The 14,522-nt window shown below is 50.4% G+C and overlaps 1 protein-coding gene across 1 annotated transcript; it reads left to right on the top strand.

Annotated features, from left to right (window-relative positions):
• The first annotated feature begins 2,116 nt into the window (after nucleotides 1–2,116).
• SERPINA3 (serpin family A member 3) lies at nucleotides 2,117–13,649 on the top strand. The gene is made up of 5 exons (XM_032134856.2): nucleotides 2,117–2,183; nucleotides 4,147–4,797; nucleotides 8,886–9,159; nucleotides 11,941–12,091; nucleotides 13,207–13,649. The coding sequence occupies exons 1-5, from the start codon at nucleotides 2,117–2,119 to the stop codon at nucleotides 13,408–13,410; spliced, it is 1,347 nt and encodes a 448-aa protein (XP_031990747.1). The 3' UTR covers nucleotides 13,411–13,649.
• Nucleotides 13,650–14,522: the final 873 nt, after the last annotated feature.

Genomic DNA, 14,522 nt, shown 5'->3' with positions numbered 1-14,522 from the left:
AATTAGCCAGGCATGGTGTTGTGCGCCTGTGGTTCCAGCTACTCAGAAGGCTGAGGTGGCAGGATATCTTGAGTCCAGGAGTCAGTCTTCAGTGAGCAATGAGCAATGATTGCACCACTGCATTCCAGCCTGGGTGACAAAGAGAGTCTCTCTCTCTCTCTCTCTATATATATATATAAAATATAAAAAATATATATGTGTATAAGTAGATATGTGTATATATATACACACACACATATATATAGAGAGAGAGATATAAAGACACACACACACACACACACACACATATTCAATTCTGAAACTGGGAGCCTGAAAGTCATTTAAGGAAGATGGGCCCAGACAGTTATTGATCATGTTAGTGCCTTACAGCCAACAAATATGTAAGTACTCTAAAGATGCAGCACTATCACAACAGACAAACAAAAAATCCTGTCCTCGTAGAGTGTACATTTAATATAATTTCATTTCGTCTTGATTACCACTCTGTCAGGGAATATTACCTTGCATCTTAGACACGAGGAAATTAAGCCATAGAGATTTCCCATGATTTGTTTGAAGTGAGTCAGACATCAGAGATTCAAGCCAGTCAGCTCATGCCAGAGCTAGAATCTCGCCACTGGTCTGGTGGCCTCCAAAGCATGCCCTCTAGAGAGGCCTGTCAGGGCTATCCCGGATGGGGACTGTAACCATGAGGAATCAAGAGGAAGGATTTTTTTTTTTTTTTTAGAGTCTCACTGTGTTGCCCAAGCTGGAGTGCAGTGGCGTGATCTTGGCTCACAGCAACCTCTGCCTCCTGGGTTCAAGCGATTCTCCTGCCTCAGCCTCCCAAGTAGCTGGGTTACAGGCATGCGCCATGATGTCCGGCTAATTTTTTTTTTTTTTTGTTTTTTAGTAAAGATGGGGTTTCACCATGTTGGCCAAGCTGGTCATGGACTCCTGACCTCAGGTGGTCTGCCCACGTCACCCTCCCAAGGTGCTGGGATTACCAGCATGAGCCACTAGTCCTGGCCAGGATTTTTTTTTTTTCTTTTTCATGAGCCAAAGAAACACCCTAGACAAGCTAAGAGAGAGGCCCAAGGATACCTGAAGGCTGGGGAGGAGGGACCACCACTTGTTGGGGTGAACCAATCGCAGAGGCTCAGGAGGACAGAGGCCAAGGCTGAGGAGGCCCCCACCGAGAAACAGAGTCTGAGGACAAGGGGTTCCTCACACCACCTGTGCTCCCCGAAAGCTCCCCTCCTCACCCCTCTCTAGGTGCCCTACTCTCTGGGGTTGGTGAACGGGTGCCCAAAATGCAAACCGATGCACAGAAAAATAGAGTCCTGTATTTTAAAAATATATCTAGGTTTGTACATGGACATTCATATCACACAGACACACAGACACACATGCAGCCACACACACACACACACAGACACCAAAGAAAAGTGCCTTAGAAATACACCAAAATGTGGCCGGGCGCAGTGGCTCATGCCTGTAATCCCAGCACTTTGGGGGGCTGAGGTGGGCAGATCATGAGGTCAGGATTTCGAGACCAGTCTGACCAACATGGTGAAACCCCATCTCTATGAAAAATACAAAAATTAGCTGGGCATGGTGGTGTGTGCCCATAGTCCCAGCTACTCGGGAGGCTGAGGCAGAAAGTTGCTTGAACCTGGGAGTCAGAGATTGCAGTGAGCTGAGATCACGCCACTGCACTCCAGCCTGGGCAACAAAGCAAGACTCCGTCTCAAAATAAAAATAAAAAATAAAAAGAAATAAAAAAGAAATACACCAAAATGTTAGCTGGGGTCCTCTCTGGGTAGTAAAGTGCTGGGGGATATTTTCCAAAGTCTTTCTTTACATTCTCTGAGTTTTTCCATGCTCTTCAATGAGTATTGAATAAGCAGATAAAAACTAATATAACAAAGGATTTTTTGCGTGTGTTTGTTTGACCTTTGGAGGAAGAAATTAGAGCTATTCCCATAACCAGGTTATCTGAGTGGGTCTAACAAGCCCATGTTACCAGAAATTATCACCTGGTCATTTCCAGTCCGAGAACAGAACACTTGGTTGTCCTGGCATTTCCCAAGCAGGGGGAGGAGTTCTCTGCAGGAATAAATAAGCCTCAGCATTCATGAAAATCCATCACTCCACACAGACGGCTTTGGAATCCACTAGCTGCATCCAGCTCCCTGAGGCAGGTAATCCATGATGTTTTACGTTCTGGGAGCGAAGGAATCCGTTTTTCCAGGAGAGTTTTAGGCAGCAGCCTGGAGTGTGCAGAGTGTGAGGGGTCAGCAGAGGCCAGGAGGAGGTGTGCTCAGGTGTTAGGGGCCAGGGGTCTGTTCTCGGCTGCCGCTGATTCCCTGTGCCTTTTTTAGAGACATCCTCTGTGTCTGGGTTTTCATACCTGCAAAGGGTGGAGGTGCCCTGGGGCCTCTATGGTCACTTCTGCCTTGATACTTAACAGATTCTGATTCGAGTCAGCTGTGCATCTGACCCTCAGGGAAGAGGTGCTGTCCCCTTGCCTGGAGCAGAGTGCAGCTCTCAGAACATGTGGCAGATGTGATTATTGCAGCAGGTCTCTCTGAGCAGAGGCCACAGGCCTCACCATGATTTCAGGGTCTCCATGGGGCTGCCTCGGGGGCTCCACTTCTCCAAAAGGACCCCTGGCCAAGTCAACAGATGGGCTGTGTCTCTGTCCAGCAACAGAAAAGACAAACTGCTGGGAAACAGCCCGCCCTCCAACTCGCCCAAACAGAAAAGACAAGCCTTTGCCCCTGCAATAATTCTGGAGAAAAATATTGTCTAACATTTATCCAGAGAAATGGTTGCATCAGCCTGAGGGTAAACAGTTGAAGCAAACAAGCTGCCTCTGTCCCTGGGCTTGGCCAAAGCCATTTCCACTGGCCTCCCCTCCTTCCCCTCCTTCCCCTCCTTCCCTTCCTTCCCCTCTCTCTTCTCCTCTTCTTCTCCTCTCTCTACCTCTCTCTTCTCCCCTCCCTTCTACTCCGCTCTCTTCCCCGCTCTTCTCCCCAGCACCCAAGCTGCCCCTTTTCTCTTCTGAATTCTAGGACTGAGTGGGCAGAGGCTGAAGGTGAATAATCTTGTTTGCTGCGGTCACCGGCTTGGAACTCAGCCATTCCAAGGTCTCTTGTGCAGTAGCTCATGGCTCTTCTCTGGCTTGTAGTTTCAGGAAAGGGGTAGTATGGGAGGTGGTGACCCCTCGGTACATCTAATATGAACCAGGTGCCTTCATCATTTATCTCACCTGAGCCACTTAACAGGTTGTGCAGAGATGGAAACAGGTTCAGAGAGGTACAGTCACCTGCTTGCCACTACACAGCAATCAAAAGTGGCCAAAATAAAATCCCAGTCCAAGTCTGGGAGACTCCAAAGCCCTCTCTGCCTTCTCCCCACTAGGAGGCCCTTCCAGGCTTATGGTGGACACAGACACCACGTGGCAACCTGGTAGGGGCAGAAAAGAACACTTGCCTTTCTTTGGTCTTGCTGCCGACCATTATCAGGGCCATCTAGGCTCCAGACACTGTACCAGGGACTTCCATTTCCCTCTCAAAGTCAACCCTCACTGCCACCCAGCATCACACCGTGGAGGCCTGCGGAGGCCACACTACGTGTCATCTAGAGGCTGGGAGAGTCACTGTGGCCTCTGCCTCTGCCCAGGGCTCCTTCATCCCTGGGTTCTACTTTGGTGGCAGTTGGGGGAATGGGGGAAGGGAACCCCTGCTTTCTAATCCCCTAGGATGAGGTCTGCTCACCAAGCAGGAGGAGAGGAGCAGGGATTCTGATTGGACTGACCCTCGGACCCCCCATCAGCTTACAGACCGAGGAGCCAGGCAAACCTGGCTGCCCACTGGGCTCCTTTACCTGTTTGCTCTATGACCTTGGGCAAGCCCCCTCACCGCTCTGTGCCTGGTTTTTACACTGGAAGAAAATGGCAACAATTATGGTACTTACCTCAAAGGGTGAAAGGAAGCAGGGTGATGTGTGTCGGGTGCCCCAGAGAGCACCTACCTGAGGGAGGCTCCAAAGATAGCAAGAGGCAGCAGAACAGGGACCAGGACGCAGGCCAGGTGGAGGGCAGTGGGAGGTGGTCGGGGCTCCATCTGGCCCTCTGAGACTTAAAGGGTCTTTGCTTTGCAGAGTTGAGAACGGAGAGAATGTTACCTCTCCTGGCTCTGGGGCTTTTGGTGGCTGGGTTCTGCCCTGCTGTCCTCTGCCACCCTAACAGCCCACTTGACGAGGAGAATCCGACCCAGGAGAACCAAGACCGGGGGACACATGTGGACCTCGGATTAGCCTCCACCAACGTGGACTTCGCTTTCAGCCTGTACAAGCAGTTAGTCCTGAAGGCCCCTGATAAGAATGTCATCTTCTCCCCATTGAGCATCTCCACCGTCTTGGCCTTCCTGTCTCTGGGGGCCCGTAATACCACCCTGACAGAGATTCTCAAAGGCCTCAAGTTCAACCTCACGGAGACTTCTGAGGCAGAAATTCACCAGAGCTTCCAGCACCTCCTGCACACCCTCAACCAGTCCAGTGACGAGCTGCAGCTGAGTATGGGAAATGCCATGTTCGTCAAAGAGCAGCTCAGTCTGCTGGACAGGTTCACGGAGGATGCCAAGAGGCTGTATGGCTCCGAGGCCTTTGCCACTGACTTTCAGGACTCAGCTGCGGCTAAGAAGCTCATCAACGACTACGTGAAGAATGGAACTAGGGGGAAAATCACAGATCTGATCAAGGACCTTGACTCGCAGACAATGATGGTCCTGGTGAATTACATCTTCTTTAAAGGTGAGTGCCTGGCCTGGGGTTCGGAAGAGGTGGATCTCAGGGCTATTTCTGTCCTGAGTCAACAATGGCATTTTTAGGCAAACCACTGTACAGGAGAGTGCCCACGGCGTGGGGGCAGCATGAGCATCAAGGCCCCGCCCTGCCCATAGGCATCGCCGTCTCCTGTGGGGTTTTTCCAAATTACAGTTTGTCCTTCCAAGACATAACTCAGTGGGGCCCATCAGCCCCTGGTCTGAGTCAGTATGTTGCTTTTCACTCTGATTTAAACTTGTCCGGCAAACAGAAAGAAGGAGCTCTCCTTTCAAACCACTCCAGGGAGTGTAGGAGCTACAACTCCCTCCTTGCAGGGGCGCTGCTAGACTGGGCCAGGAAGCCCCTCTGTCTGGATGCACCTGGGGCTCCTGCCCTGCACATGCGGGAGGAGCATGGTTCAGCCAGGGGCCTTGGTGTCTGGAGGTGGCCAGGTGGGGCTGGGGCCATCTTCACAGGGCAAGATAATCCCCAAGGAGCCTGGCCACTTCCAAGATTCTGTGATTATACTCTGCTATCATTTTTAATTATTTTAAAAAATGTGTCATTGACACATAACAAATGAAGGTGGAAATGGCATTGTTCCCATCTGGGGAAGGGTGGGCGGTATCCAAAACATGACCCTTTGCCAGATTCTAACTGGTCCAGTGCCCAGTCCCATTGATAGAAACTCAACCAATGCAAACCCCAGCCTGCAAGCTCTGAAGGGGCAGAGTGCAAGCAGGTGGCTTCTGCCTCCTGGAGCCCGCAGTCCAGATGGGGACAAAACAAGAGATAGGGACACAAAGAGTGATCACTGAGCCAGAGGGCGGAAAGGTGCTTAGGAGACATGAGCTGCTTGGAGGCACAGTCCTGCTTGGGGGCTGTTGGTTGATTCCCGGGCAAGCCGCTTCCCCCCCTGGATCTGGGTTTTCATCTGTAAATGAAGGTGTGGATCCAGATCTCCCTCTAAGACTATTCCATGCCTCACATGCCATCTGTTCTTTGAGTTTCCTATGTTCTCCCCTCCTACCACCTAGCCCTGTGCTAGGACTCTCCCCTCCAGGACACAGTAGCCAGCCCAGCTTTCCCCTCCCCACCTGCCTCTAACAATGGGAAACAGGCAGGTGGTAAACAGGTGGGCAGTGGAGGTGGCCCCATGTCTCCAGCCTCCCCTGGAAGCTCCCACTCCCCTCATTGGTCAGTGCTCTGGTCCTCCTGGAGTGGAGACCTGCAGGGTCCTCTGTTGACCTCTGTTGACCTTCCTCTGTTGACCTCTCCTCACTCTCCAGGTGCCAGTTTTATTCCCTGCCTCAGCCTGGTTTACATACAGTGTATGTGATGGGGCTTGGTCACTGCTGGGGCTGCCCTGTGGAAGGTGGAGGGGGCCAAGCATGCATGAGCTTCAGCCTGAGACAGTCCCAGCTCAGAACCTTGGAGTGCTTGTTCCCTCCCTTTCTGCTCTTCCTCTTCTATTGCACCCGCTGGACCCATGAGCATGCAAGGATTGACTCACCCAGTGATGCTAGAACTATGTATTTAGCTGAAAGTAAGGGGGTGGGGGCATCCAACCAGGGGCAGAAGATGGGAATTCCAGAAAGGAAGGTTTCCCCTAGAAAACGGTTTTCGTCTTTTCTCTTAAATCCAGATAGAATAAGAAGCAAAGGCTGTTACAGCAGAGAGAAGTCGAGTCAAGCAGAGATCAGATACTAAAGACACTAGTCTAACCAGACATTCGGGCCCTCAGTTGAACAGCTGAGGATGTCAGCAGATGTTAAGGAGGCAAAATTGGAAAACCTGGTGACTGGCAGACAGAAATGGGGGGAGATGGGAGCAGATGTGAGAAGATTTAAAAGCTTGTAGAGCCTGGGTGGTGATTTCATCCACCAAACCTATCTCTCCCCCCATTCTGGCATACAAGGCAGCAGTCAGGGTCCCCAGAGGCAGCCCATCTTCCTGGCAGGGACTCACGCTGGAGATCTGGCCAGCCGAAAGGACCCAAAGGAGCCCGGTGCCCTGGGTAATATGGGAAGGTGCTCCATGGCACTACCCTCACATGGAGGCAAGAGAAGCACCTGAATGGCTGCTGCATTTGGTAACAGGGACACCTGTTCAACTGAAATATCTCCTACCCTGAGATGGGTCCTTGCTCCAAGGGGTCTTTACAATTACATTTGTCCCCAGTCATTCCATGTTGGGAGGCTGCAGGGACCAGAGAAGCTGAGATGGTCTTTGGGGAGGGGAAAGGAAAGACGGACTGTTATTTTGGTCCTAGAAGGCCCAAAGGTGGGGAAGTGTCAAGAGGAAGATGAGAGCACAAGAGAATGTAGAGCCACCCAGAAGCTGGCTCTCATTGCAATTACAGGAAGAAAAACCAAAATAAAGAAAGAAAGGAAAGAAGCTCCCATTTATTGAGCACCTACTGTCACCAGCCATTCACATTTAATACCTCGTTTAATCCTCGCAGCAGCTCTGAAAGGTGGATGGTGGTATTGCCATTTGTTAGGTAGGAGACATGAAGTCCAGAAAAGCAAGTAATTAAACATTCAAAGTTGACCTGGGCCCATTTGAAAATTCCTTTTGCTCCCTCATTTTAACCCCTAAAGTAAAGCCGTTTGTGACTTTATGAGCTTTTACCAAGCATCTCCTAAAACCAAGAATGCAGGTGTAAGATTGTGGAGCCCAAAACCTAGAGAAAGGATTGACAATTTTTTTCCATAAAGGGCCTAGTAGTATTTTAGGCTGTGTGGTCCACATGAGGGCAGATTCTTCTTTTTGACTTCCTCCTCTGCATCTTCTTCATATTCTCTTTCCTCTTCATTTTTTTAAGCCCCATTCTTAGCTTTAGGTACACACAAAAATAAGCTATGGCTGTATTGGCTTACAGGCTATAGTTTCCTGACCCCTGTTCTAGAGGAGGAAAACAATTGTACCCAACTAAATGCATGCAAATCATGGGCCTATGTAATGATTCCCAAAGAAAGAGTTTCATGGAATTTTCAACATTTTAAATATTTTACTCCATTCTTCCCTTGCTTGCATAGTTTCTGATGAGAAGTCTGCTGTCATTTTCATCCTTATTCCTTTTTAGATAAGGTGGAGTTTGCCTCCCTCTGCCCCTACCTCTACCTCTTTCAAGATTTTCTCTTTCTCTTTACTATGGTAAATAGGCCTTTAGTGAGAGGAGTTATATCAGTCTGGCTAGGAGTCAGGCTGCATTTCATGTTTGTGATAGCTAGAGGTGCCAGAGGCAGTTTCATGGAATTTTATCTTTGCAACACTGAGAGCCTAGGCAGCCTCAGAGTCAGAACACCCACAGTTGAATCATCGGCCAGAGAGACACTGAATCCAGGGCAAGTCTTAGCTGGATGTTCATGGTCTGTAGAGGTGGACATGAGCTAGCTATGAGCTAAGGACCATAGCCAGCTCGTGGCTTTTGTGATGTCCAACACCCCTACCCCCTAAGATGTCACAAGTGTCCCTAGGCTTTTATTCCCATGGTCTCTCCCGGCTCTGAGTTCTATCTTCTATTAAGGTTCTCCCTGTTCCTCCCCTCATTCACACTGATCAGCATCTCTTCTGTCTGCCCTCACCAACTCACATACAGAACCCAGTCTCTTTCCTCCTATTTCCACCCAAAGCCCTCCCACAAGCCACTATTATATGTTCACATCCCTGTAATGCCAGTGAGTAATAATTGCTAATGAGACATTTTTCCTTTTAAGGAACCAAGGCTGTCCCATTTCTCCTCAGGCACCGGCCTCCCACGTGTTGTCACGCCTCTTTCCCCTATTTTCCCTAAACCTTATTTCTCCCTTGTACTCCTTATTCCCAGGTTCCTATTGATTTCTCGTTTAGCACAAGGAACTAGGTCTTTCTTTCATGGCCCTTTTCCCAATGCAAGCCTGCTGGGCTCTCCTTCACCCACAATAACTTCTACTCTTGCCAAGCTACTTCTCTAAACCAAAGCAGGGTCACTCCTGTGAGGGACTCTGGGTACTTCCACTGCTGGGGAAGCAGGGTCGAGGCAGGGTGACCCTTGCACTCACATGTTCTCCAACTGCTTGCTCCAACTTCAGCCAAATGGGAGATGCCCTTTGACCCCCAAGATACTCGTGCGTCAAGGTTCTACTTGAGCAAGAAAAAGTGGGTAATGGTGCCCATGATGAGTTTGTATCACCTGACTACACCTTACTTCCGGGACGAGGAGCTGTCCTGCACTGTGGTGGAGCTGAAGTACACAGGCAATGCCAGCGCGCTCTTGATCCTCCCTGATCAAGACAAGATGGAGGAAGTGGAAGCCATGCTGCTCCCAGAGACGCTGAAGCGGTGGAGAGACGCACTGGAGTCCAGGTGATTCTTCCCGGCCCCCCATGACCCCACATCTCTCCACATCAAGGTCTCACCAATGTCCAGGGACAAGGGCACGGTGGTGGGAGAACTCATACAGGGGCAGGTGGAATTTACACTTACTTTGCCCTGTGCTGCCTGCATGGCTTTGGGCTTGATTTTGTTTTTTCTTCTTTAAGATGATGACATCAGACAGGACAAGGGGCTGAGGCTTCCTCTGACTCCAGCATGTTCTAAGTCATGAGAAATCTTCTGCACAGTCCCAAACACTCATGCATGGTTTCTCCGGTCTCAATTTCTTGAAGGGAGAGAGAAACAGAAGGAATTGTGATTGGTTGAGGGCTGCAGCGAGATGGACTCTGATAATCAGCTCTGCACTGGTGAACCACTATATTTATTCATTCGCTCAGCATTTGCTGCATGATTAATTGAGCACCTACTATGTGCCAGACACTAATTTGCACCCTGAGAGTAAATCAGCAAATAAAACACTAGACTCCCTGCCCTCCTGGAGCTTACTTTATAATTGGAGAGGGGACAGGCAATAAATAAATATAACAAATAAGTTATGTGATATGTTAGAAGGTGAGAAATTGAGTAGGTGGATAGAAACTGAGTAGAGGAGGATGAAAGGATCAGGAAAACTGGAACTTGTGCTAGTTTGTGATTTTAAATAGAGTAGCCATTAGGTCATGTTTGAGCATCCATATAACAGAGGGGAGGGTTGGAGTCATGTTGGTATATTAGGGAAAAGCATTCCTGGCAGAGGGAACAGTCAGTGCAAAGCCTCTGAGGTGGAAGTGAGCTTGTTATGGTCAAGGAAGAGTGAGGCCACAGCAGCTGGAGCAGAGTGAGTGAGGAGAGAGTTGAGAGAGGTCAGGAGTCTCCAAAGGGGTGGAACAGCTTATGTAGGGCCACGTAGACCCCTAGAAAACCTTGCCCTTCCTCCTGTCTGTGAAATGGAGAGCCATCAGGAGGTTTGGAGGAGTGCTGCGATCCGAGTGTTGTTTTAAAAGACTAATCCTGGCTGCTGAGAGGAGAATAACTGTAGAGCAGGTGTGGAGTCAGTGACACCCGCAGGAACCAGGCACAGACATGAGGTGAGAGCCCACTGTGGCTGGGATCCAGGAGGGAGCATTCATGTGAGAAGTCATTGAGTTCTGGATAAATCTGAGGGTAGAGGAACAGGCTGGGACACATGGAATTGAGCTGACCAATTTCATGGGGACATAGTGAGGTGGAGCAGTAGTTCTGGGCCCAGACCCTGCAGTGGGCCCAGGGAGTGCATGTGGGCAGCTGTGTGGGGTAGAGAGGAAGGAGCACCAGCCTTGGGTTCAGACTGTGGTGGCTGGTGTGACCTGGAGCAGGTTGCTGCTCTTCTCTGGAGCTCAGCTACCTTCTGAAGAGAGAGGAGTGTCCTTTCCCCACCACCCCTGTTTTCACTGGGTGATTATGAGAATCCGGTGAGGTATTGCATGCTGAAGCCATAATAAATCACCAAGGGTGAGGGAGCCGCTTCAACACCAACCTGAGGCTGCAACCCCTGCCCCAACCACTGTCCGGAAGGCCGGGCGCCTCTCAGGATTGCCTGACCCTCAGCCCCTCCTCACTCTAGATCCCAGGAGACCCCAGAACGTGGGGGTCCTACCCAACCCATCCATTTACTCCCAGACTCCTTCCTCTTTTAGCACCAAATAGCCACCAGGGAGCAGGCGCTCAGCAAATAGTTTTGAATGGAAAGAATTCTCCAAACAATTTTGATTTACAAAATGCTGAGGAAATATGTGTCCACACACTCCTGGCCCACAGAGAATGCTCAATAGATACTTGTTGAATGAAGGATGGAATGAACGGACAAACATGAATGAATGAATAAAAATAGAAATAGGACCCCTTCCTCCTTCGTGGGACTCAGAGTTTAATGGAAGACACAGCCTCCTGTATAATTGTAAGACCAGGCAGACAGTGACAGGCATCTCAAGAGGGCTATAAACTAAGGGAGGGGGGAGTTCGCACGTGGGAGGTGTAACCTGGGCCTCTAGGAGCTTGCTACCTGCTCTATGCCAGCCCACACCTGGCTTGAAGGACAGTGCCCACCAGTGAGGCAAGATGGGAACCTCCAATTTATTGTTTCAGGATCCCCAAAGCTCTTCTAATACAATCAGACTCCTCAGAGGCACCCAGGCCCTTTTTGACCTGCCTCTGGCTCCTGGCCCACCTCATCCCTCACTACCCACCACCCTGAAACACTGAGATCACCCACTGCCCTGTGGAGCAACTCCTCCTGCTCCCACCTTCTTCCAGGTTCTTCCACCTGCCTCCTGCCCATCTCTTCACCTAGCTAGCTCCTTCCTGCCTTTGGGACTCAGCCTCAACACCACCTCCTACAGGAAGCCCTCCTGGTGCCCCCGTGAAGCAGGCTGCCATGCAGCCACTGCAGCTGGCCCAGCCCAGGCTCTCAACACACTCAGGGGTCCCTGCTGGTGCGAAGGTGATTCAACTGCATTGCAAGCTGCAGGGAAAGGGCAGGGCCAGGCTTGAGCAGGGCCACAACTCCAGGCTCGGTGTGCTGCCTGGACACTTTCACCCTTGCAGATCTGAATGAATAATTAATGAATAAGAAGAGTAAAGACAGGGATTAAGAAATTGAGGAACAGATTATTTATTTTCCAATCAGAAGGGGGTGACTGTAGAGGAAACCAGGGAAGACCATGCTGCGAGGTGGGAGGCAGGTAGGCACTGATCAGCAGAGGGTCAGATACTTTTTTTTTTCTCATTTTCTAGACAGATAGATGAGCTCTACCTGCCAAAGTTTTCCATCTCGAGGGACTATAACCTGGAAGACATACTTCTCCAGCTGGGCATTGAGGAAGCCTTCACCAGCAAGGCTGACCTGTCAGGGATCACAGGGGCCAGGAACCTAGCAGTCTCCCAGGTGAGTCTTTAGATTTGGGTCAATTCATCCTTTGTATCCGAACTTGAGTTGGTGAAGGCCAGATGGACTTTTGGGTACTCTTGAACTTGGGTTAATGCACGTGCATTTCTCATTATGTACTCACCCTGCTTGGGACACCCCTAAGCCAAGGAGAGCTAGGTTACAGCCCAGCTCATCCTGGCATGTTAGGGGTTGACCCTCTACAACATAATGTCACCCAGGCTTGGAATCAGAAAGCCATGGACACCATTCCACACTATACCATTTACTTCCCGTGGGGGCAAACAATTAAAGTCCTCCACCCCCAGCTTTTCATGTGTAAAATGGTAGTGACAGTTCTTAGCTAGTATCCAGTGCCTGGCTGGACAGGAAATGCCAATAGGTAACAACAATGATTATCTGACAATTGTAATGAAAATATGCTCAGAGTATGAGAGAAGACTACTTGGGACACTCAGCCTGTGTTACTAAAAGCAGAGGCGCCGAGGCAGGGTGGCCATGCAGCCCTTTGCTCTTGTCTGCCCTGTGTGCTCACACAGCACTGGGTTGAGGTCTGCACTCCACCTTTCAAACAGCAAAGTAACAGAGGGCTGTGTGCAGAGGAGCAGACCCGTATGGTTCAAGAACTCGAGGCCATGAAAGGTACTTGAAAGCCCCAAGGATGTTTAAGCTAGAGCAGGAGAGATGCTGAAAGCCATGCTGGCCTGGCTGAGGAGGTTTCTGCAGCAGCTGCTTGTGGTCAAGAGCTGCCGGGATGTTGCTTGGAAGAAAAATGCTTTACATTGCTCTTGCTCTTCTTCCCAACAGTAGTGGCTGTTTTGGGGGCAAAATAGACTCTCAACTCAGACAGAAAGGGATGCATATGAGGTGCTCCATTCTTTACCTCGATGGCTCTGGGCAAATCATACACAGCATCTGGGTCTCCATTTGCACATCTAGGCATCAGGACTGTGCAAAACTAGTTGGCAGGGGAGTTGGGAGGAGCAAACATTCAACAGCACAAAGGCCAGTGCTAGGTGCTCAATGCACATTAGTCCCCTTAGCGGCACACAGGCAGGTCGCTGACCTCCTGCTCATCTGTGTCTCCCGTGAGTAATGTTCTGCTGTCCCCACAGGTGGTCCATAAGGCTGTGCTTGATGTGTCTGAGGAGGGCACAGAAGCATCTGCTGCCACAGCAGTCAAAATCACCCTCCTTTCCGCATTCGTGGACCCAAAGACCATTGTGCGTTTCAACAGGCCCTTCCTGATGATAATTGTCCCTACAGACACCCAGAACATCTACTTCATGAGCAAAGTCACCAATCCCAAGCAAGCCTAGAGCTGGCCAGCAAGCAGTGGGGCTCTCAGTAAGGAGCTTGGAATGGACGCTGGATGCTTGGGTCTGGGGGCACAGCCTGGCCCCTGTGCACCAAGTGGCCAGGGCATGTGTGGCCCTGTCTGCTCATCCTTGGAAGGTGACAGTGATTGCCTGTGTAGCTCCCACATGCACAGGGGCCCATGGACTCTTCAGTCTGGAGGGTCCTGGGCCTCCTGACAGCAATAAATAATTTCCTTGGACATGTTGCTTGTGCCTTTCTGTGCTGACTACCAGACTTTGCGCTCCTGAGGCTACTTGTGCCCCAAAGCCAAGCCCCCGACCTCCCATGCAGGCTCAGCTCCACCCCAAGATCTGGGCTCCTTCTGCCTTCAGCTGCAGCAGCCTGCCCAGGACCACCTAAGCTTGTGGCCAAGCTCACCCAGACCTCAGGCCTAGGGCTGGGAGGGGACCCTGCTGCTCTAAGGCCAATTCCTGCCCCCCAGTCTTCTGGGTGCCCACTTTCAGTTTCCCTCTTTCCACTCCCAGGGCCCAGGCTCCACCTTGCTCTTTCCTATCCCTGACCACATCTGGCACAGCCCCGGGACTCCTCGCTCCTGCAGCTGGGCAGGGCTTTATCATGTGACATCCTTCTTCTGCCCTTTAGCACCCCCAGTTTGGGGGAAGTAGCTACTTTCTGGGTTTCCAGACGGAGCCCCTCAACTGCCTCATCAGTTTCTAGCCCTGGCTCTGTGAATGATCTCCCTCAACAACCAGAATGCAGGGCTGAGGACAAATGAGCCATCAGCGCACAACTGCAATAAAAGCAATCGTGTAGTCAGGCATTTAACCAAGGCTCCCAGGCACCTCGCAATCTCTATCACAAAGGCATTTATGATAATGTTGACAACAGCTCAATACTCGAGGTTTTGATGCCAGACAATCTGCTAAGATCTCTCCCTGAAATAACCAATTGAATCTTCCTCATGTCCCTATGAGATAAATGCTCTCAGCAGTCCCATTCTATGGATGAGGAAACTGAGGTGCAGAGAGGCTTAGTAATTTTCCCAAGGCTACATAGCTAGTAATTATGCCTGTAGAATGTTATCCCAACACTCCTGACACCAGAGGCGCCC

The sequence above is a fragment of the Hylobates moloch genome, unplaced genomic scaffold (genome assembly GCF_009828535.3).
Source record: "Hylobates moloch isolate HMO894 unplaced genomic scaffold, HMol_V3 SCAFFOLD_16, whole genome shotgun sequence".
Classification (NCBI taxonomy): Eukaryota; Metazoa; Chordata; class Mammalia; order Primates; family Hylobatidae; genus Hylobates; species Hylobates moloch.
The sequence above is the reverse complement of the archived record's forward strand: the minus strand, read 5'-3'. Positions and strand labels throughout refer to the sequence as shown.

What these genes read in the sequence shown, in the direction of transcription:
- SERPINA3 (XM_032134856.2), top strand. Translation starts at nt 2,117, where the DNA reads ATGAAAATCCATCACTCCACACAGACGGCTTTGGAATCCACTAGCTGC. An exon ending in CATCCAGCTCCCTGAGGCAG is followed by an intron (nt 2,184 to 4,146) that starts GTAATCCATGAT and finishes TTTGCTTTGCAG; the next exon opens with AGTTGAGAACGGAGAGAATG. An exon ending in AGAGACGCACTGGAGTCCAG is followed by an intron (nt 9,160 to 11,940) that starts GTGATTCTTCCC and finishes CTCATTTTCTAG; the next exon opens with ACAGATAGATGAGCTCTACC.